This window comes from Scylla paramamosain, unplaced genomic scaffold (assembly GCF_035594125.1).
Source record: "Scylla paramamosain isolate STU-SP2022 unplaced genomic scaffold, ASM3559412v1 Contig108, whole genome shotgun sequence".
NCBI lineage: Eukaryota > Metazoa > Arthropoda > Malacostraca > Decapoda > Portunidae > Scylla > Scylla paramamosain.
The window spans coordinates 192,128-215,000 of record NW_026973773.1 but is presented as its reverse complement, the minus strand read 5'-3'; the positions used below and the strand labels follow the sequence as shown (position 1 = coordinate 215,000).

The 22,873-nt window shown below is 41.8% G+C and overlaps 1 protein-coding gene and 1 long non-coding RNA gene across 16 annotated transcripts in view; one reads left to right on the top strand and one right to left on the bottom strand.

Moving 5' to 3' along the window:
- LOC135099158 (ran-specific GTPase-activating protein-like) overlaps positions 1-21,964 on the top strand; it is a 72,539-nt gene extending 50,575 nt beyond the window's left edge. For 3 of the 15 annotated variants that reach the window (XM_064001615.1, XM_064001608.1, XM_064001616.1), the window contains 9 exons: positions 3,046-3,952; positions 12,855-13,044; positions 15,109-15,283; positions 16,102-16,262; positions 16,719-16,821; positions 17,108-18,127; positions 18,472-18,651; positions 20,510-20,631; positions 21,481-21,959. In XM_064001615.1, coding sequence (XP_063857685.1) covers positions 15,269-15,283; positions 16,102-16,262; positions 16,719-16,821; positions 17,108-17,134 — 306 coding nt within the window. In that variant the 5' untranslated portion in view covers positions 3,046-3,952; positions 12,855-13,044; positions 15,109-15,268 and the 3' untranslated portion in view covers positions 17,135-18,127; positions 18,472-18,651; positions 20,510-20,631; positions 21,481-21,959. Of the gene's footprint in view, positions 1-721; positions 827-3,045; positions 3,953-12,854; positions 13,045-15,108; positions 15,284-16,097; positions 16,268-16,718; positions 16,822-17,107; positions 18,128-18,471; positions 18,652-19,994; positions 20,220-20,488; positions 20,632-21,480 lie in introns of all 15 variants that reach the window. The other 12 variants (XM_064001614.1, XM_064001610.1, XR_010267733.1 and 9 more) reach the window with 12 other exon arrangements.
- On the bottom strand, positions 495-2,812 carry LOC135099159 (uncharacterized). Its single transcript, XR_010267734.1, has 2 exons — positions 2,767-2,812; positions 495-807 (listed from the first exon to the last, which is right to left on the bottom strand). It is a non-coding gene; the product is annotated as an uncharacterized LOC135099159 (long non-coding RNA).
- Positions 21,965-22,873: the final 909 nt, after the last annotated feature.

Sequence of the window (22,873 nt, the reverse complement as noted above, 5' to 3'; positions counted from 1 at the left end):
TCCTCTTCTTCCTACTACATCCCTATCAGCCTTACATCTGTAGTATGTGAACTGATGAAAACAGTAAATTGCAACAATGTAGTGAACTATCTACATATAAATGATTTAATCAATGACTCACAGCATGGCTTCCGAAACAGACGTTCTTGTGTAACTAATCTTCTTGATTTCTTTAATGATATTTTCACCATTTACGACGAAACAAAGGCAGTAGATTTAGTGTATCTAGATTTTCAAGAAGCTTTTGACAAAGTTCCGGCTACTAGCTAAATTGAAGTCATATGGTATAAATGGAAAACTTCTCAATTGGCTGTCTCAGACTGGCTGTCTGAGAGAAAGCAGCGCGTTGTTTTAAATGGTACATTTTCAAACTGGCGAGAAGTTTTAAGTGGTGTACCACAGGGATCTGTGCTCGGCCCTGTTCTTTTCCTTATTTACGTTAATGATATCGATGAGGACCTCACCTGTAAAGTATCTAAGTTCGCTGATGATACAAAAAATAATGAATAAAGTAGTCACGTCAGAGGATAAGCAGCACTGAACTGTGGTTCAGTGCTGCTTTCTTTTGTTTGTTACTCATCCTGCCATAGTTGGCTGTCGAGCCTTGAGGGAGGTTGTCAAGGTAGTCAATGAGGGACTGGCCTGGCGGCGTGGCGGGGGCGTTCAGCGCGCCGCGCTTCAACACGAAGGTCAAGACGTCCTTGCCTGCGTTCTCCATCAGGAAGATGAGCTTCGCGCGACGGACGCAAACTTTCGGAGCGGCGGCCATGGTGGAGGGCTTGGGACACAGTTCTTCTCGCCAGCAGCCTGCAAAGAAATTTCCCAAGTGAGGAGCAGGGCAGGAGAGACGTGGTTTGCAAGGCTCAGTGCGGGAGGGAGGGAGTTGAGCCTTGAAGTGGCCGGCCTGAGCACCGGGATGTGGGGACAAGACAAAGAGGTGGATGGGAGTAAGAGACACTATGGCACACGGCATGGCACGTGTGTTGTGTCCAAACCATTTGACAAGACAACACGAGGCAAGACTTGACTGTGTGTGTGTGTGTGTGTGTGTGTGTGTGTGTGTGTGTGTGTGTGCAAGTAAGTAAGTAATTAAGTAAGTAATCAAGTAAGCAAACCTGTATAAAGTATTTCAAGGTGTACATACAATACACAGTCACGTGAGCCGAGGCTCTCTGACGGTGTATTGTACAGTAGAGCAGAGGGCAGGAGTGCAAACAAATTATAATGTACAACAACATAATGAATTGTATTGTACAGCGGCCGCTACAGAGAAGATAAACACTAATACAAGTGTCTCACACTAACTTAATAATAATAAAATAATGATGATGATAACAATAACAACAAGAGTAGTGATAACAATAATACTAATAACTACACCAACAACAACAGCAACAACAACAACAACAACAACAACAGCAACAATAATAATAATAATAATAATACCAATAAGAATATTATTAGTAACAAATAATAGTAACTAGCATTAATAAACATAATTAATAACTAATACTGGTAACTAGGGCAACAACAACAATAAATACCAACAACAACAACAACAACAACATAATCAACATAATAATAATAATAATAATAATAATAATAATAAAAGTAATAATGATAACAGCAACAAATGCGATGACTGCAATAAATAGCATCAAAATCACAGCTTTTGTTGATGAAGTGGTTACTTTTTAACCTGTTGTTTGTTTGAACATTTTATCAGTTGTAAGAAGAACTTTGTCTATCAAGAGGCAAACTGTTCACAACAGTTTTGGTCCAACTTGTCACACTGTTTGTGAATAATATTGTTGTCAGTATTGCACAAATAAGGTTAACGTTGTTACTTCTCGTGTGAGAAACATTTTCTGCCAATTTGAATATTGCATTATGTCCAAGATTTTGATGTATTAATAACAATGTGAAGTACTTATGAATGAAGGGAAGCCTGCAAATACTGAAGGCTGAGGAAGCTTTGGATGCAGACTCTTTACGGAAAATGTACAGCGAAGAATTTTATTTTGCCGTCTTGTTGCTTTTGTTAAAAAGACGGCCATGTAGATGCCCATGTAGGAAGGCAGTGCATGAGATGTGGGCAGCGTGAAGTACACTGCGTGTCACCCACTGCTTCACTTGTTACATTACCCACAATTCTTTTTGAAATGCCAGCTGTTTGAGAGACATTTAAACATATGTGTGTGTTTGTGTGTGTGTGTGTGTGTGTGTGTATGTGTGTGTGTGTGTGTGTGTTTGTGCGTGCGTGCGTGCGTGCGTGCGTGCGTGGACCGTACGCATTTTTGGCAATGATTTCTTTGGCGGAAAAGATGCCCACCAGTACACAGTGGAGTGGTCTCCCCTCGTTTCACAGGACGTGGACTCCAGCTTGAAAAGACTCCTTGATAAAGTTCATGACATGTTCAGTATTTGCCTCCCTATTAAGTATATAGATGTTTCACACAAAAGGCTCCAAAACCCACACATTTCTCAAACAGTAATCAACTCGACAAGACCCAAAAATCAGTTGAACAGAGAGCTTCCTAAACCGTAAGCTCCGCCCTCTGTTTCGGTGAGGATATAGACAGGCGGACAGATGTGGATGCAGACAGACAGAGACAGATAGGTAGACAGGTAGATAGACAGATTGTGTCCAGTCTTTGTGGTATATAGTCTTGCCTCGTTAGTGCCTCATTTTCTACTTTCTGAGTGTGTGCAGTAGAAAACACAGTGAAAACAATTACAAGGAAAGAAAAGAGTAAGTGTACTCACCTCAAGAGTGCAGGTGTGTACACTCCGGGAGACGGGAGGAAGGAAGGGCGCGAGGCGGGAGGTGCCTGTGGGGAGAGACACACTGTGCTTCATGCTCTTACATTTATACTCCACAAGCACAAGTCTGTATCTGTGTACATCTATCTATCTGTATCTATCTGTATAAACAGAGAGAGAGAGAGAGAGAGAGAGAGAGAGAGAGAGAGAGAGAGAGAGAGAGAGTCATCCAAAAATGTACTCACTGTTTGACTCGCTATAATTTCTTTTTTTTTTTTTCAGAAACAGTTGGCCAAAATAATAATGGCAGAAGTAAGACTAAGCTTTGAAGAAAGAACATGTCATAAAGTGTTACTGGAGGCACGAAAATGTCAAAGAAGTGCAAAGACAATTCAGAAGACACTTTGACAGGGATCCACCAAGGTGACGCGCCATTGCTCGCATCACAGCTAACTTTGTACCAGATGGAACTGTTCACGACCTTCATAAGCATGCCTGTGTGGTAGTAGTAGTAGTAGTAGTGGTAGTGGTAGAGGTAGTATTCATGATTTCTCACTACTACTACTACTACTACTACAACTACTACTACTACTACTACTACTACTACTACTACTACTACTGTTGCTACTACTACTATGTGAATATTAATATTAATGCCTTAAGAATTGTTGCAAAAACAGTTGCAGTAGTAGCATTTATATTTGTAATAGTAGTAGTAATAGTAGTAATAATAGTAGTAGTAGTAATTGTTGTTATATTGTTATTATGATTGCTATCAATAATATCACACACACACAATAGTAGTAGTAGTAGCAGTAATAGTAGTAGTAAGAGTAGAAGCAATAGTAATTTTAATAATTTAGTATAATTTAATTATTTAATTAATTTTATTTATTTATTTATTTATTTTATTTTATTTATTTTATTTATTTTTTTGGTGGATATGAGTGTGTTCGTTGGTTGAACAAGTCCCTGTATATTAAATAGACTTTTGTGTGTCGCTCAAGTACCGAACGGCCTGGAAACACTGAGCCAAAGGGACGCCGCTCAGCCTGCAGCCAGTGTGGCGGCGTATCTTGTGTGGTGCGCGTGTGTATCGCATTGTGTTCCTCCTCATAGACTTAGTGGTGGTCAAGATAACCAGGATTGGCCAAGCCCTCCCTGAAGTGTGCTACCAGTAGTGTACCAGGTGTGTTGAGTAGCCGCCAGGTGTACAGCCACACGTGTGTTGTGTACAAGTGCATGTTGTGTACAGAAAGATCTCCCCCCTGTTTTATAAGATCCATAATGCCGCTGGCCGGGAAACTACACTTGCCACCATCTCAGACAGGACGCCATCTTGTTGTGTAAGTCCGAGACGCCTCCTATCCCCCCAATCTCTCCCTCCCCACCACCCGCCAGCCACTCCTTCCCACTTCCGCCAGCAGCAGCTACTGGCCGCCCACCAGCCAGCAGCCCCTTCACGGCCACTACCTGCCAGCACGCCTTCCTGCCCTTACCCCCTCCCACTCCTTCCTCCCCTCCCTTCAACCCACTCCTTCCTAACCACCATTCGCCACCCACTCCTGCCAGGCCCCTACCAGCAACCCACTCCTTCCAGCTCCCCGCCTGCCATCCTCCCCTTCCCGCCCCCCACCCACCATCCACTCCTGGTCCCCACCCGCCTCACGCTCCTTTCCCCTTTCCGCCGCCCACACAGGAGCTGCTCTCCTCGCTCCCTCCCCCCACTCATGACGTCACGGACGGCGGTGACAGTGACTGGCTGGTGTGAACCGCACCTCACACTCGCTCTACCTAAATGCTACTACTACTACTACTACTACTACTACAATTACCAGTGCCACTACAATTACTTCTGTTACTACTGCTGCTACTACTACTAATACTACTAATACTAATACTCGTTCTACTTCTACTTCTACTATTAATACTAATATTAGTTCTACTACTACTACTACTACTACTACTACTACTACTACTATTTCGATAACTGTTACTACTACTACTTCTACTAGTACTACTACGACTATTATTATTATTGTTACGACTACTCATACTACTATTTTGACTTACTACTACTACTACTACTACTACTACTACTACTACTGCTACTACTACTACTACAACTACTACTTCCTTGCAAGCCTCCCTGTCCGCTTTACCGTCATTCCTTGATTCATATTTTTTTGTATTTTTATTTTTATTTATTATTATTATTATTATTATTATTATTATTATTATTATTATTATCATTATTATTATTATTAGTGTGTGTGTGTGTGTGTGTGTGTGTGTGTAGGATTACAGATAAAAATACTATTCATGGATACCGTAATTTATTCACAGAAATAAATAAAAAATCTTACAGTGCACTCTCTCTCTCTCTCTCTCTCCCTCTCTCTCTCTCTCTCTCTCTCTTGTGAGTCAGTCAGCTGTTTTCAAGGTCGCTGGGCCTCGCTGCCCTCCTGCCTGGCTTGTATGATGCCACGTTGCATTTTACAGGAGTACTTTTAATCACCGCAGTAATGTTGTCGTGCAATGCTTGTCAGTAAATTACGTGCTTTTTAATGCCACTTGTCTTGTTATAACACACACACACACACACACACACAGTTGTTTGCCTGCTCTCTCTCTCTCTCTCTCTCTCTCTCTCTCTCTCTCTCTCTCCATCCTCCACCCGTGTATCCTCCTCCTAATAGTAGTAAATCTATTATTATTATTTTTATTATTATTATTATTATTATTATTAGTAGTAGTAGTAGTAGTAGTAGGAGGAGGAGGAGGAGGAGGAGGAGGAGGAGGAGGAGGAGGAGGAGGAGGAGCAGCAGCACCAGTAGCAGTAGCAGAAATAGTAGTAACTGTGGTAGAAATAATAGTAGTAGTAGTAGTAGTAGTAGCAGTAGTAATAGTAGTAGTAATAGTAGTTGTTGTCGTTACCTCCTCCTCCTCCTCCTCTACCTGCCCCTTGCTTCCTGTCATCTCCCTCTCCGCCACGCTCGCAGCAACGTCACGCGACCCGCTAAGGCTGCTTGCCGTCACCCACTGTTGTCTGTTTCCCTCCTTCAAAATTGTGTGTGTGTGTGGCTGCCGACATGAGTGTGCATTGTCACCAACACCATCACTGTTACTTACCGCAACACTCTTTCCTCTTTCACTACAAAGGACAAACAAACTCACACAAAGAACACTCTTTTCTGCCGCCATGGCCTGCTACTACTACTACTAATACTGCTACTACTAATACTATTACGATTATTACTGCTACTTCTACTACTACTACGATTATCACTGCTACTACTACTACTAATACTATTACGAGTATTACTGCTACTTCTACTACTACTACGATTATCACTGCTACTACTACTACTACTACTAATACTATTACGAGTATTGCTGCTTCTTCTACTACGATTATCACTGCTACTACTACTATTACTGCTATAACTACTACTACTACTACTACTACTACTACTACGATTATGACTACTACTAATACTAGTAGTACTTCAACTGCTGTTACTGTTAATACTACTGCGACTACTGCTACTACTACTACTACTACTACTACTACTACTACTACGATTGTGACTGCTTCTACTACTACTACTACTAATACTAGTACTACTACTACTACTGCTGCTACTACTGTTAATACTACTGCGACTACTGCTACTACTACTACTACTATTTCTACTGCTACTACTACTACTACTACCACCACCACCACCACCACCACCATTACTGCTACTACTTCTATTACTACTACTTCTATTACTACTACTCATAATAATAATAATAATAATAATAATAATAATAATAATAATAATAATACGAGTACTTCTACTACTGCTACTACTGTCAATACTACTGCGACTATTGGGACTACTTCTGCTATTACTACTACTATTACTACTACTACCACTAATACTACTGCTGCTGCTACTAGTACTGCTACTACTAGCACCACTACCATTACTACTACTACTACTACTACTACTTTTTATGAAGGAAGGACGCTGGCCAAGGGCAACAAAAGTCGAATAAAAAAAAATGCCCATTGAAATGCCAGTCCCATAAAAGGGTCCAAAGTGGAAGCCAAAAATTGAAGGATAAGTGTCTTGAATCGTCCTTCTTGAAGGAATTCAAGTCATAGGAAGGTGGAAATACAAAAGCAGGCAGGGAGTTCCAGAGTTTACCAGAGAAAGGGATGAATGATTGAGAATACTGGTTAACTCTTGCGTTAGAGAGGTGGACAGAATAGGGGTGAGAAAAAGAAGAAAGTCTTGTGCAGCGAGGCCGCGGGAGGAGGGGAGGCATGCAGTTAGCAAGATCAGAAGAGCAGTTAGCATGAAAATAGCGGTAGAAGACAGCTAGAGATGCAACATTGCAGCGGTGAGAGAGAAACTGAAGACAGTCAGTTAGAGGAGAGGAGTTGATGAGACGAAAAGCTTTTGATTCCACCCTGTCTAGAAGAGACTAGTACTACTACCACCACCATTACTACAGCTGCTACTACTACTACTACTACTACTACTACTACTACTACCACCGTTGCTACTACTACTACTACTACTGCTACTACTACTAATACCACCACTAGAACTATCACTACTACCACCATTACTACTACTACTACTGCTATTATCACCACCATTGCTACTACTACTACTACTACTACTACTACTACTACTACTACCACCACCTCCATTACTACTTCTGGTACTACTACTACTACAACCACCACTACTACTACTACTACTACTACTACTACTACTACTACTACTACTACTACTACTACTACAACTGCTACTACTACTCGTACCACCACCACTACTACCACTACCACTAGTATCAGTGGCAGCAGTGCCTGTATAATAGTCATCAGGTGTCACGGTGTGATGAGAGGAAGCCTTAAAAAGGAAAAACAAGCGTCTGTGTGGCAGCTTCGGCCTGACACACTGAGGCAGAGTCAGACACCTGCACAGTGTGAATACAGTGTGTGTAAGGCAACGCCAATAAACACTTCCTTGCCTCTTCACACACACACACACACACACACACACACACACACACACACACACACTCATATTGTCATAAAATATATTTTTTATAGAAATATTTTTTTGTTCATAGATTTACTGGAAGAGTATTGCGATGAGAACGTGTAGGAGAACCACATGTCCACACACGCAGAGAGAGAGAGAGAGAGAGAGAGAGAGAGAGAGAGAGAGAGAGAGAGAGAATGCAAACCATCACTAATATAGTATTTAGGTTAATTCAGTATTTCTTTAGTTAACGTTCAAATACCACATTATCTGTAATTCATTGATTTGCAAGATGGCCGCCACTCACTCCTTATCGAGCACCAATATTGTGAGTAGCGACAAGTGGGAGATGGAACGCCATTTTGTTCCCAGGCAAACGCCGCGCGCCCCCTCGCTGCCAGCCGTGCCTGCTCTCATGTCTCTCTCTCTCGTGTTGAAGACACCTATTGTACAGTAACTACTGGCCCATACTTTCTCTCTCTCTCTCTCTCTCTCTCTCTCTCTCTCTCTCTCTCTCTCTCTCTCTCTCACAAACGTAAATGAGAAAGAGAGAGTGGGGAAGCAGAAAGAAGTGAGAGCGGAGGAGGAGTAAGACGAGAAGGATAAGGAAAAGGAGGAGGAAGAGGAGAAAGAGGAGGAGAAGGAAAAAGGGGGAGGAGGAGGAGTAGGACGAGGAGAAGGAAAAGGAGGAAGAGGAGGAGGAGGAGGAGGAGGAAGAGGAAGAGGAAGAGTAAGACGAGGAGAAAGAAAAAGAGGAAGAGAAGTAGGACGAGGAGAAGGAAAAGGAAGATAAAGAGGAGGAGAAAGATGAGTATGAAGAGAGGCAAAGAAGGAAGAGGAGGAAGAGGAGGAGTAGAGGAAAAAAAATAGTAGGAAGAATAAAGAGAGAGAGAGAGAGAGAGAGAGAGAGAGAGAGAGAGAGAGAGAGTGGAAAGTTGATAGATTCATGGTTCCTCTGGTCTCTCTCTCTCTCTCTCTCTCTCTCTCTCTCTCTCTCTCTCTCTCTCTCTCTCTCTGTTATTGCTTTAGCACTACTACTACTACTACTACTACTACTACTACTACTACTAATATTACTGTTACTACTACTACTACTACTACTATTATCGAATAAATAGATTAATGCATAATACATGCAATAGTAACAATCAAAGCAAACAAAAGGGCCAAGTGACATGAATAAATAAATAAATAAATAAATAAACAATAAAACACAAAGAGAACAGACAGCCGCCATCACCATCACCACCACAAGCACCACCACCATCACGACCCAAGCACCAATACCTGTCTCACTGCTCACCTTAATATAAGTATTTTCTCCCCCACACACACAACCAACTTGCCTGAAACCAATATTCTCAATCACTAAACACAACCACCACCACCACCACCACCACTGCCCTCGTTCGGAAGTATGTGTGTGTTCGGCTTCTTGACTTTGGCTTCGTCTTCGTCTGTTTATAAGAAGCGAGGCCGGAGTGTATGGAGAAGGATGAAGGAAGGGGAAGGATGGGGCAGGGAGGTTAGGAAGCGTGGGACACAAAAGGATACTGAGGATATTGGGGGGGTGGGTAGGGGGATGAAGGATATTAGGAAGGCAATGTTATTTTGGCAAGGAGGAGAAGGAGGAGGAAGAGGAAGGAGGAGATAAAAATGTAAAAGGGATGAGGAGTAAACGGGTTAAAGGAGAGGAGATATGAAGGAAGAAGTGATGGAGGAATATGCTGAAGGAAAGGATGAAAGAAGGAAGGAAGGAGGAAGCAAAGTTATTGATTTTTTTCTTTGTCCTCTTTGTTTGACATTCTTTTTTTCTCTCTCAGCGATCTATTTTCTTTAAGAACTCTCTTAAATATTTACTACACACCGACACACTTGAGAGAGAGAGAGAGAGAGAGAGAGAGAGAGAGAGAGAGAGAGAGAGAGAGAGAGAGAGAGAGAGAGAGAGAGAGAGAGGGCACTCCAACACCCATCATTACTTCTCTACTTACTCTTCTTTCTTCTATAGCGCTTTCCTCCTCCTCCTCCTCCTCATCTCCTTCTCTCGCGCCTTCTTCTATTTTTCTTTCTCCTCCTCTGGCTTTTCCTTTTACTTCTCTTCCTTTTCTTCCTCTTCGTATAACCTTACCACCACAACCGCCGTCGCCACCACTACCGCCGCCGCCCAGCTGATGGTCCTGTCCCGAGCTAAGGACGGTCACCAATGATTACTCGTTTCTGGGACAATCTTGAACCGCGTGTTTGCTCGCTACATCAGGTTACTGTCCCCCTAACGAGACTGTCCCCCCAGACCAGACCAGCCTTTCGTCTTACCAGCTCCTCTCCTCTAACTGAATGTCTTCAGCCTCTCTCTCTTCCCCGCAATGTCGCATCTCCTGCTATCTTCTATCGCTATTTTCTCGTCAACTGTTCTTCTGATCTTGCTAACTGCATGCCTTCCATCCTCCCGCGCCCTCGTTGCACACGACTTTCTACTTTTGCTCACCCCTATTCTGTCCACCTCTCTAATGCAAAAGTTAACCAGTATTTTCAATCTTTCATCCCTTTTTCTGGTAAACTCTGGAACTCCCTGCCTGCTTCTGTATTTCCCCCTTCCTATAAATTGAATTCTTTCGAGAGCGAGGTCTCAAGACACTTCTCTCATTTGTGTTAAACTTTTTTGGCTCTTTCTTTTCATAGGTATATATTTTGTTGCCTTTGACCAGTGCCCCTCTTGCATAAAAAGTCCCCTTCTCTATTACCTCCCTGGAAACTGACTTCGATTCTCTCCATCTCCATCCCTTCCCCACGAGCCCCACCACTCCCACTCTCTCTCTCTCTCTCTCTCTCTCTCTCTCTCTCTCTCTCTCTCTCTCTCTCTCTCTCTCTCTCTCTCTCTCTCTCTCTCTCTCTCTCTCACCAGGACGGTCCCAGGAGAGCAGAGTAGGTCATGTTTTGTTACAATCAGTGGTATTTACTTCCTTCCTCTGATGCTGATGGGGAACAAAAGTGTCCCTCGATGTATTTTTCCCGTGGTGTCTAATTGGCGATGGGGAAACAAATCAGTAGGGAAGGGAAAAAAAAAACTAAGGAAAAGTTGAACTGACTAATTGACGGAGGAAAGAAAAGAGGGATGAAAAAGGTTTAGGAGGAAAGAAAATGGGTAAGGAAGGAATACTTAGGACAATGAGGGCAGATGATGGAGATGAGAGAAGCTTGTGTGAGGGATCAGAGAAGGAGGAAATGGGAGGGAATGGAGGAAAGAAGGATGGGACAGGGAAGAAAGGACGTAAGAAAAGAAGGGAATGAAGAAAAAAGGGGAAGATAGGAAGAAAAGGGTATAGAAAAGGAAAATAATATAGACAGGAGGGAAAATACAAGAAAATAATAAAGAAGAGAGGAAATGGAGAAAAGATGAATGGAAGAGGGAGAAAAGGTGCAGAGAAGAGAGAAAATGGAGAAAAGAAGGAAAAGACAGGAAAAAAGTGCAGAAGAAAGGAAGGGGACGGAGGAAAGAACTGGGACAAGGAGGAATGGGAAGGAAAAAAGGAAAGAGGAATGGGGCAAGGAGGAAAGAATTTAGGAAGGGAAGGGAAGGAAAGAAAGAGAAGGAGAGAAGGATGGGATGGGAAAAAAGGTTTGAGAAGAGTTTCAAAGACAGATAAAAGAAAAATTTTAAAACTTATTAAACAATGCATATGTAAATTTAAGTTTCTCTCTCTCTCTCTCTCTCTCTCTCTCTCTCTCTCTCTCTCTCTCTCTCTCTCTCTCTCTCTCTCTCTTGGTGCAAATTAAATGCCGTTTAATGAAATCGCCAATGATTGCTTATCTTTAGACCATTACTCTCATTTTATGCTCGAGTAAAAAAAAAAAAAGAAAAAGAAAAGAAAAAAGCTTAATTAGAAAAGTTTGGTGCTCATAACAGACGCTTAAGGTTTGTTAATCTTTACACCAAATTATCTTTGGCAAATCTGTTTTTCATGGCTTTAATTAAGCTTTTTTTTAATTTTATTTCCTGGGGGTGCGTGTGAATGACTTAAACACACACACCCACCCACCCACCCACCCACCCACCCACCCACACACACACACACACACACACACACACACACACACACACACACACACACACACACACACACACACACACTGTACAAGTGTGTTTTCTAAGCGTCGCTTTCTTGAATTTGAGTGAGGCACGCCTCTTCCTGTGGCACTTACAGAGAGCCTAACTGCTAAACGAGTGGCCAGTGGCGGTGCGTGTGTGTGTTTGTGCAGGAGGAGTACTCACCTGGAGACGCAACACTCCTTTCCTGACGCGGCAACACACGCACAGGGCGGTCACTGAATGATTACAGGTACAGCGTACAAAAAATTTACAACACCACTTTCGGGCACAACACAGGCAACACTAAACAAAGGAAAACATGTCTCATTTTTTAATCTGGAAGCAGAGAGAGAGAGAGAGAGAGAGAGAGGAGAGAGAGAGAGAGAGAGAGAGAGAGAGAGAGAGAGAGAGAGATAAAGCGAGAGGAAGGGGGTAGAAGAGAGAGAGAGAGAAAGAGAGAGCTAGATAAAGCGAGAGGAAGGGGAGAGAGAGAGAGAGAGAGAGAGAGAGAGAGAGAGAGAGAGAGAGAGAGAGAGAGAGAGAGAGAGAGAGAGAGAGAGAGCGGAAAAAGATAATCACTTGTTTGTCTCTCTCTCTCTCTCTCTCTCTCTCTCTCTCTCTCTCTCTCTCTCTCTCTCTCTCTCTCTCTCTCCTCTCTCTCTCTCCTCCACACCTAACTACTACTACTACTACTACTACTTTTTTTTTTTTTTATGTAGGAGGGACACTGGCCAAGGGCAACAAAAATCCAATAAAAAAAATGCCCACTGAAATGCCAGTCCCATAAAAGGGTCAAAGCAGTAGTCAAAAATTGATGAATAAGTGTCTTGAAACTACTACTACTACTACTACTATTAACGCTGCTGCTACTACTACTACTACTACTACTACTACTACTACTACTACTACTACTACTACTGCTACTATTACCTACTATTATCTTTATTCTCCATCAGATTTGCATCAACAACCACCACCACCACCACCACCACCACCAGCATGGCAGTAAAAGCAGGAGTAGTGAATGGTCACACGTATGTGGTGACTTCTTGGACTATCAGGCTGCCCTTGTAGTGTGTTGGACTATCGGTCAACAAGGAGACCTGAAAGTTACGTGGTACAACTATTTTGGTGATAGTAGTGGCTGTAAGTAGTAGTAGTAGTTGTAGTAATAGTATTAGTAATAGTAGTTATGCGTGTAATGTCAATATGGTCCATTTTGTAACTGTAATTGCAAAGATTCTCGACTTTGTTTCTTAAAGGCGTGACTTAATTAGAGAAAACGTATGTATTTTAAGGGACACTAGACTGTACTTCATTATTCCTGTTTATTTCTATTATACGAGTTTTTTATAGTTTCACTTGTATATACTATCTAAATTTACTATTCTGTGATGTTTAATACTACTAATTATTATGTTTAAGTGGGAGAAGTCAGAGAAAGAGCTATATTTATAATTTTTACGTGTAAGTAAATTTGTAGGATGCTCGACCTTATGTTTCTTAAATAAGTGACGTAATTAGAGAAAACGTATGTCTTTTAAGGGAGGTTTTAGTATGTCTTCTATATATGTGTGTCTTCATTATCACCATCATCTTATTCTTGTTCTTGTTGTTCTTGTTCTTGTTCTTGTTCTTCTTCTTCTTATTATTATTACACACACACACACACACACACACACACACACACACACACACACACACACACACACACACACACACACACACTAGTAGTAATTATAATAGGAAGAAGAGAAACATGATGATGATGAGGAGGAGGAGGAGGAGGGAGAAAAAATTGTTTAACTTTTCTGTAATATTTCTCTAAATATGTAAATAACTATCAGTCAAAAAGCAGAACTAATAGTGCACCATGGTAGTCCGTTAAATTGTTCATCTCTGACTATCGCCATCACCAATTACAAATTAGTTAATAAGGATAAAAGTTGAAAAATATATAGCAATTCTAATTTTGAGACACCTAAATAGTTTCAACATTTTTCACAATATCTAAATAACTAACAGACGAAAAGAAAATGTAGTAGTACACCATGATAGTCCATTAAATTCCTCATCTCTGACTATCACCATCACCAATTACAAGTTAGTTAATAAAGAGAAAAACAAAAACAAAAACAATATATATATATATATATATATATATATATATATATATATATATATATATATATATATATATATATATATATATATATATATATATATATATATGTATCAAATTCTAAGACACCCAAATACCTTCAACATTTTTCTGAATATCTAAATAACTACCGGCAAAAAAACAAAACCAATGATAGCCCATTAAATTCCCCACAATTTACTTTCAACACTATTCGAAAAGTATATTAAAAACATTAAAAAAAAAAAAAAGCTTCAAAAAACTCCCAAAAGATGCCAGACAAAGATCAAGATTCAAGATTGTAAACTAGAGAGAGCATTTAGATACAAGATTAGGCTTGAGAAAATGGATGACTCAAGGATAGCAAGGAAGGTGTACCTGTGGATTGAAAGTGGAAGCAAATGGTGGAAGAGGTGCATGAGAATGGCAGACAGGATTGGCTTATAAGTTGTGTAGGCGATGAGAATGGCTGGGAGGAATCAAAATGAGATTGAATGGGTGGTAACAATAGGCAGAGTGGGAGCTGACTGGGATGTGAGAAAATGGAAGAATGAGATAGACAAAGAAGTGAAATGTGTGTTACTGAATGAATGGAAGAATGAGACGGAAAGAAAGAAGACCCTGGAATAGTACAAGGAGAAAGGGGCCCCAAGGTATGAAAGGTAGTATGATGGAAGCCTGGGCCGTGATCTCTTCCGAGCGAGGGCACAGTGTATGGATGTGAATGCAAGGAGTTACAGGTGGTCTGAGTCCCACAGCAAAGTGTGCCAGATGTGTGACATGGGAGAGGATGAGACGGTGGAACATGTGGTGGTGGAATGTGTGAAGTATTCCAGAGACAGGAATGAGATGATGCAAGTGATACTGACTGAGTTAGGGCATGACAGGAATGAAAGAGTGGAGAAGACAGGAAAGGAGTGGATGGTGTTGCTGGGACTGTGTAGAGAGACTAATGAAAGGATGATTGAGGCGGTGAAACAGTTTCTGGAGAGAATGTGGCGTGCCAGATGTACGAACAGTTACTGTAGATGATGCTGTTTGTTATTTTTTTTTTTTTTTCCCTTCTACAGGAGTTGCCGATCCAAAGGCCTGGCTTAAGAGTGATCCCGAGCTACCTGTACCATCAAGATCAAGATCGAGCGTCCATATCAGATGGTGAGTCTGCGTACAAAATTGCATCGGAGGGATTGATAGAGGCAGCCACAATTATCCATCATCATCGGCGACACCATGGCTCTTGAGAAGGTAACATGGCTACCATTCTACACTCACATCATCTGGCTATCAACACACACGAGAATGGCGGCGGTGCGGAGGTGTAAATAGGGAAAATAGGCGTATATGTGAGGGCGGGTGGCGGGGATCCTATGGCGGAAAATCGAGGGATGATCGAGGGTGATGCCCCACCATTATTAATTACATCTTTATTTAGCGATTTACAACACACACACCTGCCCGCCAGTAAGAAGCAGGTGTGGGCGGCCATCTTGAGCGCTAAGGGACGAGGGGACAAGGGGAAATAAGGAAATATGGCTCAAAATGCCTCCTTATTTTATTGTATTTTCGATTTTTTTATTTTTTTATTTATGGAATTGTTTGCGTGTGTGTGTGTGTGTGTGTGTGTGTGTGTGTGTGTGTGTGTGTGTGTGTGAGGGAAGGGAGGGCGGGAGTGGGGGAGTTCTTGTGTTCGTTAAGGATAAAAAAAAAAGTTTTAACGTAAATATTTTCCTTATTTTTTTCTTCATTTTCTTGTGTTTGTTGTTTGTTTTGTTTGTTTGTTTTGTTGGTTCGTTATGTGTGTGTGTGTCAGAATATATCGTTTTTCTTTTTTTCATTTTTTTTCAGTTTTCTTGTCTCAACTGAATATGTTTGTTTATTTGTTTGTTTGTTTGTATATCCATGTATGTTTGTCCTCTTCTTCCTCTTCCTCCTCTTTCTTTCATCTAGACCTCCTCTTCTCTCTTTCCATCTCTTCCTCCTCCTAGCCCAACCAAGCCTAATTCTCTCTCTCTCTCTCTCTCTCTCTCTCTCTCTCTCTCTCTCTCTCTCTCTCTCTCAGACAGACAGACCTCGATGACAGCGTGGTGAGCGAGGAGGGGGAGTCAACCAGCAGAGTAGGGGAGCATGATCCCTACTTTGAACCAGTGGTGACCTTGCTGGAGGTCTTCGTGGTTAGTGATGATGACCAGGAGGAGGAAATGATAAGACTGAGTTTCGAGGTCAGGTCAGGTTGATAATGGTGTTTTTATTATTATTATTATTATTATTATTATTATTATTATTATTATTATTATTATTATTATTTTTGTGAGCTTTTTATTGGTTTATTATTTTATTGAGAAATGTTGGTAGTTTTGCTGTTTCTTGTTGTTAGGTGAGGTCAGGTCAGGTCAAGTACTGATGGTAATTTTTCTGTTTTATCATTGTTAGTTCAGGTCAGGTTTTCTTATTGCAGGTAAATAATAATAATAATAATAATTGTCATTATTATTATTATTATTATTATTATTATTATTATTATTATTATTATTATTATTTTCTCTCAATCTATGTTTTCTTTCTTACTTTCCTCCTCCTCCTCATCCTCCTCCTCTCCTTGTTCTTCACATAACCTCTCCATTTTATTAACCTAACCTAACATGCAGACAGTGCCAGCCTAATGTAACCCCCACACTTGCAGGCAGTACAAGCTGTTTCTTTATCACACCTCTGAGTCGCCCCCACAGTGGAAGGAACGGGGCATGGGGGCCATTAACATTCTGAGGAACGAGCAGAAGAAGGCTGTAAGTGGTTGGGTTAGGTTTGTGTGTGTGTGTGTGTGTGTGTGTGTGTGTGTGTGTGTGTGTGTGTGTGTGTGTGTGTGTGTGTGTGTGTGTGTGTGTGTGTGTGTTGACTGGGCTGCCTCATGTGGGATTACCAGCCTGATATGGTGACAGACAGACAAGCAGACAGATAGACAGATAGATTATTATCACTATATTATTACCAGTCATTAATTCAAATAGATAGATTATTATTATTGTTATTATTATTTTATCACCAGCCATTAATTCTCTCCTTATTTTTCAGGTGGAGTTTGTTCAGCGGCAGAATTAATGCCAGTGGCTGAGTTCAGATCCTCCAAGACACACACACACACAGCAGCCCCTCCACCTCCCCACAGCCCTCCACAGCCCCTGACACAGCTTCTAACACAGGCCCTTCACAGAACACCACATACCTCACACATACATAAGAACATAAGAAATAAGGGAAGCTGCAAGAAGCGATCAGGCTTACACGTGGCAGTCCCTGTATGAAATATACCTACCTATTTCCATCTGTTATCCCCATCCATAAACTTGTCTAATCTTCTCTTAAAGCTCTCTAGTGTCCTAACACTAACTACATGATTACTGAGTCCGTTCCACTCATCTACCACTCTATTTGGGAACAAATTTTTTCCTATCCTTCCTAAACCTAAATTTTTCAAGCTTGTACCCGTTATTTCTTGTTCTCCCCTGGTTGCTGATCCTAAGAATTTTGCCTACATCCCCCTTGTTATAACCCTTATACCACTCAAAGACTTCTATCAGGTCCCCTCTTAACCTACATATCTCCAAAGAATGTAAATTTAACAGCTTCAACCTCGCCTCATAAGGAATACTCCTCATCCCCTGTATCCTTTTAGTCATTCTCCTCTGTACTGATTCTAATAGACCTATATCTTTCCTGTAATGTGGGGACCAGAACTGCACAGCGTAGTCTAGATGAGGTCTGACCAGCACCAAGTATAACTTTAATATTACTTCCGGCCTTCTACTTTTAACACTCCTAAAAATCACACACACCACAGGAGCCTCACAAACAGTCTCACAGCCTTCACAAGCAGCCCCACACTCCACCACAGACACACCAGACCCACAGCCCTTCACCTCACCCACTTCCCAGCCCCCCACAGCCCCCCCAGCCACCACAAATGAAGTCAAAGGAAGGGACTGTGGCTTCACCCAGCCAGCCAGGACAGCCTACAGAGAGGGGGGTAGTCCCAGTCAAGTAACAAAATATAGGCTTGGTTCTTCCTACAGTTTGAAGTCAATGATTGGACAGGTTCTCTTTGTTTACTTGTTATTGTTCTCTCTCTCTCTCTCTCTCTCTCTCTCTCTCTCTCTCTCTCTCTCTCTCTCTCTCTCTCTCTCTCTCTCTCTCTCTCTCTCTCTCTCTCTCTCTCTCTCTCTCTCTCTCTCTCTCTCTCTCTCTCTCTCTCTCTCTCTCTCTCTCTCTCTGCCCTTCACTATTGTTTGGTAATAACTGCAGTAACAGCAGTAGTCATAGTTATTATTGTATGTCTTTTTAGCACTCAAGAACAGTGTAGCAGTAGTAGTAGTAGTAGTAGTAGTTGGCAGGAATTAAGTACAGTATTAAATATATTCTGATCCTGATTTGTGTTCCAGGCCAGACAGCTTAGTGGCAGAGCTGCAGGTGGCCCTCGTCAGCTTCCTGGTGGCACAGGTGTAGGACGGCTGGGAGCAGTGGAGGTGCCTGATGGGGCAGCTGTACCGGGCAGAGGGGCTGCTGCTGCTGGGGGAGAGCCACACTTGTATGCTAAGCTTCTCTCAGTCCTTCTCTAACAGGTTAATGAGGTTGTTGTTGTCGTCGTTGTTGATGTATTTTTTATGTTTTTCTCTATATAAAATTGCTCTCTCTCTCTCTCTCTCTCTCTCTCTCTCTCTCTCTCTCTCTCTCTCTCTCTCTCTCTCTCTCTCTCTCTCTCTCTCTCTCTCTCTCTCTCTCTCTCTCAAGTTAGCTTAGTGGTAGTGGTAGTAATAACAGTAGGAGTAGTAGCATTAGTAGTAGTAGGAACACCACACACTTAACACTCCCAACTCTCCCTTCCAGACCCTAGTAGTAGCAGCAGTAGTAGTAGTATTAACACTAACCACTCATTATTTCTCTACTGGTGATCTTCTCTGGCTTTCCTTACTGAGTCTTTTAGAGATTTTGGTGAAACTTTTGCTGTTGCCTTGGACATATCAAAAGCTTTTGATAGAGTCTGGCACAAAGCTTTGATTTCCAAACTACCCTCCTACGGCTTCTATCCTTCTCTCTGTAACTTCATCTCAAGTTTCCTTTCTGACCATTCTATTGATGCTGTGGTAGACGGTCACTATTCTTCTCCTAAATCTATTAACAGTGGTGTTCCTCAGGGTTCTGTCCTGTCACCCACTTTTCCTATTATTCATCAGTGACTTTCTAAAACCAAACTTGTTGTCCTATCCACTCCTATACTGATGATACCACCCCGCACTTATCCATGTCTTTTCATAGACATCCAACCCTTCAGGAAGTAAACAGTTCACGCAGGGAAGCCACAGAACACCTCACTTCTGATCTCTCAAAAATTTCTGACTGGGGCAGACCAAACTAGTTATTGTTTGCTGTCTAAAAAAAATCAATTCTTCCATCTATCAACTCGACACAACCTTCCAGACAACTATCCCCTCTTCTTCAATGACACTCAGCTGTCCCCCTCTTCTACACTGCCACACTCCCCTGCCTGTTTTCCCTTGGTACAAGCTTCTCATGTGATGGCTCACCCATAATTTTCCTCACATAATGAGTCCTGGCAAGCTTAACAGTGAAGAAAAGTGTTGTGATGGTATTTGTTCAAGAAGGGATCAGTAATTGTGAGACAGGAAGGAAGATGGCAAATTCAGAAGCAGCCGTCACCCGGGTGGTGGACGGAGGCCGCTCACCCCCAGTCATCCTGCAGCTCACAGGTCTCTTCTGACCAGGAGAAAGATGGCGTGGCAATTAAGTGTTCACCGTGCATGTGTTCCATCAACTTATTATTCCTGTATCTGTCTTCCTTTTTTGCCCTTAGCCTTTCTCTCAGGAGTGGCAGCTGTGCCCAGCACTAGTGTAGCCCTGGCCAACTGTGTCACGGCTGTCTTTGATCTCCCTGTCTTCCTTCCAGCCCCACAGTTACTGACCTTGACTCAAACACCATCATGGCACTCTCTTCCCTGTTAAACTTGCCGGGATCCATTGTAATGTAAGGGGTATTGAATGTGAGCGATGAAACGAGAAGGTAGTGGCAAGGGGGAAAAAAGTACAGGGGAGCGCAGGAGAGACACCTCTCTCCACTGTGCCTGACAGTCTCTCAGTGATTGAGAGACTGAGCATAACATCTTCAGGGCACGTGAGTTGTCATGTATGACAATTTGGCACTTTTTCCATGTCTTCTTATTTGAGTAGACATATCATATCTTGTCATAATGAAAAGTCTAGTTTATCATGTATGTGGAGACCTTCAAGTTACAATACAGCCCACTGCTTTAAGAGTTAAATGTACATGTCAATGTTTTCTGTCGTGCCTTCTTTGCTGTGTAATGTTGTGGTGAAACGGTTAAATTCTGGACCGAGTTGTGAGTCATGCAGCAGGAGTATAGATGTGTGTCTTCCCCACAGGTGGTAGTGTCTTCCCCACAGGTGGTAACACGGAGAGGAAGTGGAAGAAACCTTGGGACGCTCCCATAACTCAGGAGCAAGAAGTAAACCTTACTGGAAACCTTGTGACTGACAGGTGGCGGTGACTGCAGGAACCAATTCAGGTGAACACTGTGTTTTGTTGCTACACTTGAGAATCCTCTATCCTAAATTTAAAAATCTAAGTTTTTAATTGTCATGTCTTGTCATGTTTTTGTCCCACCAAAAAATTGATTACTAGAGTTTGATTTACTGCCATGGGAGGTATCAGAAATTGGCAAGTTGTCATTAAAAAAAAACTGGGGAAATCTAAAATATGCACCACTTTCATTCACTCCCAACAATTTTGGATAAGGAATCCTCAACTGTATGTAATCAGAGTATTGTTGAGAGTCATGGTGTGTGTATGAATCCTTATGTATGTATGTGCAGGATAAGAGGGAGGTGGTTAATAAGATTAGTAAATGCATGGAGGAGAGGCGTGCTCTTACCAAGATTAGAAGAGCAGTAAGTGTGAAAATAGTGGTACAGGATTGCAAGAGAGGCAGTGTGTGGGCTGGGTAAGTGCACATGTGGTGCTTTTTGTTAAGAGTGACCGGGATGGATGAGTGTTACCGGTGTGGTGTGTTGTGGAGAGTTACTGAAGAGGGTTAGAAGGAATGGTCTGCAGTGATCAGTGTGAAATAAGAGGAGAGAATGCGTTGCTTGAGTTTTTCTTGCGAGATGTGCACGTGAAAGGTGTTTAGTGAAAAATAAGGTTTTTTGGGGAATTTATGGATATAGAAAGATAAATAGATATGAATTGTGGGGTGTTTCAGGATTGTTTGCGCCAGGTGATGGGCTGTTCAAGGGAGTGAAAAGTTTGTGAAAAGTAAAATGCCTGCATTTGATTTATAGAATTAGTGTGTATGTGTGATATAAGTTCATGTCTTAGTAACTTTCCATCTTCCCCAAGTTGCATTACTCTTTTGCAGATGTCTGTCTTGTGTTGGCGAACGTCCTGTCTGCAGTCAGGCCAGTAGTGCCATGTCGCAGGGCGTGACATCAGGTGAAGAACCAAATGGAGAGTGTCTGCAGCCAGTACTGGGTGTGCTGATGCTGTACACAAGTGTCGAGCCAGGTGCCACAGCACATGACTCCACCAGTGTAGTGTCTCTAGTCCAGGATGCACTGCTGTGTACGACTTGTATGTCTTTATAAATTTGTGACTATTCTTATTATATTTGTGAAATAAGACTTGTATGTCTTTGCTAATAAATAAATATGTGACTATTCTTATTATATATGTGAAATAAATATATAGTTAGCTAACAGTGTGGTATAATAGTGTAAAAATAAATTTGATAATTCATGCATGCCCCAAAGGTAAAAAAAAAAAAAAAACAGGATTGTGCTCTCTAAACTTTTAAGATACTACTTGCACATAGAAGCCCCGTCCCAGCGACTCCAGTGTCGGCTGGGATGGGGCTTCTATGTGCAAATGGTATCTTAAACTTAGTTTAGTTTAGTAGCCAATCCTGGCTTTTTTTTTTTTTTTTTTTTTTTTTTTTTTTTTTTTTTTTTTGTTTAGTAGCCAATCCTGGCTTTTTTTTTTTTTTTTTTTTTTTTTTTTTTTGCCTTGAGGGCATGACTCCCAGAAAGACTATTTGCCAAAGATATTATTGACATGGCATAAATAACTATCATTATGTTCAAGATGGTATACTGAATGTTTATTGTTTTAATGTGAATGTTAAGTGAATAAATACACAACAATAATATAAACATGGCACTTTTTTTCCTTATTACTGAAGTGCTGGAATGTACAAAACTTATCCCAAGCCTGAATGAAGGTGGTGGTGGTGGTTGTTGAGTACAGAAGAGAGGGACTTGCTACATTCTTCCTTCCCAGACTGGAGTGGACTGGAGAACTCTTGCAGCAGGGCCTGGGAGCAACAACACTTGCCAATTCTTATGTCCTTGCGTCAACTTGAGTGAGGAGCAACCTCTTCTTTGTGAAACTGCCTGCAGCTCTCGTGCCTCCACAAGTGTTGAAGGTTGCCTGTCGGTCCCGCCATGACTTGAAGGGAATTTTACGTGTTCTTCCTGCTTGAAATTCTTGACACACTCTTCTTACTGCAACTTGACTCTTCCCTGATTGCTTTGTCCCAACGATACTTAATACCTCTTGTGGGGCTTGAAGGTGGTGACGCTCTGCCTCTTTTCCTGGTGAAGCTTGACTCCCTGATTGCAATGGAGTACATTGGGCCTGGCGTGACAACACTGTTTAATAACCAGGTGCTGGTAGAGATTCCTGTGGGCTGTTCATGGGATGATGAAGTGGAAGCTGCACACTTCACACCTACAAGGAAAACAGACCATTAGTTC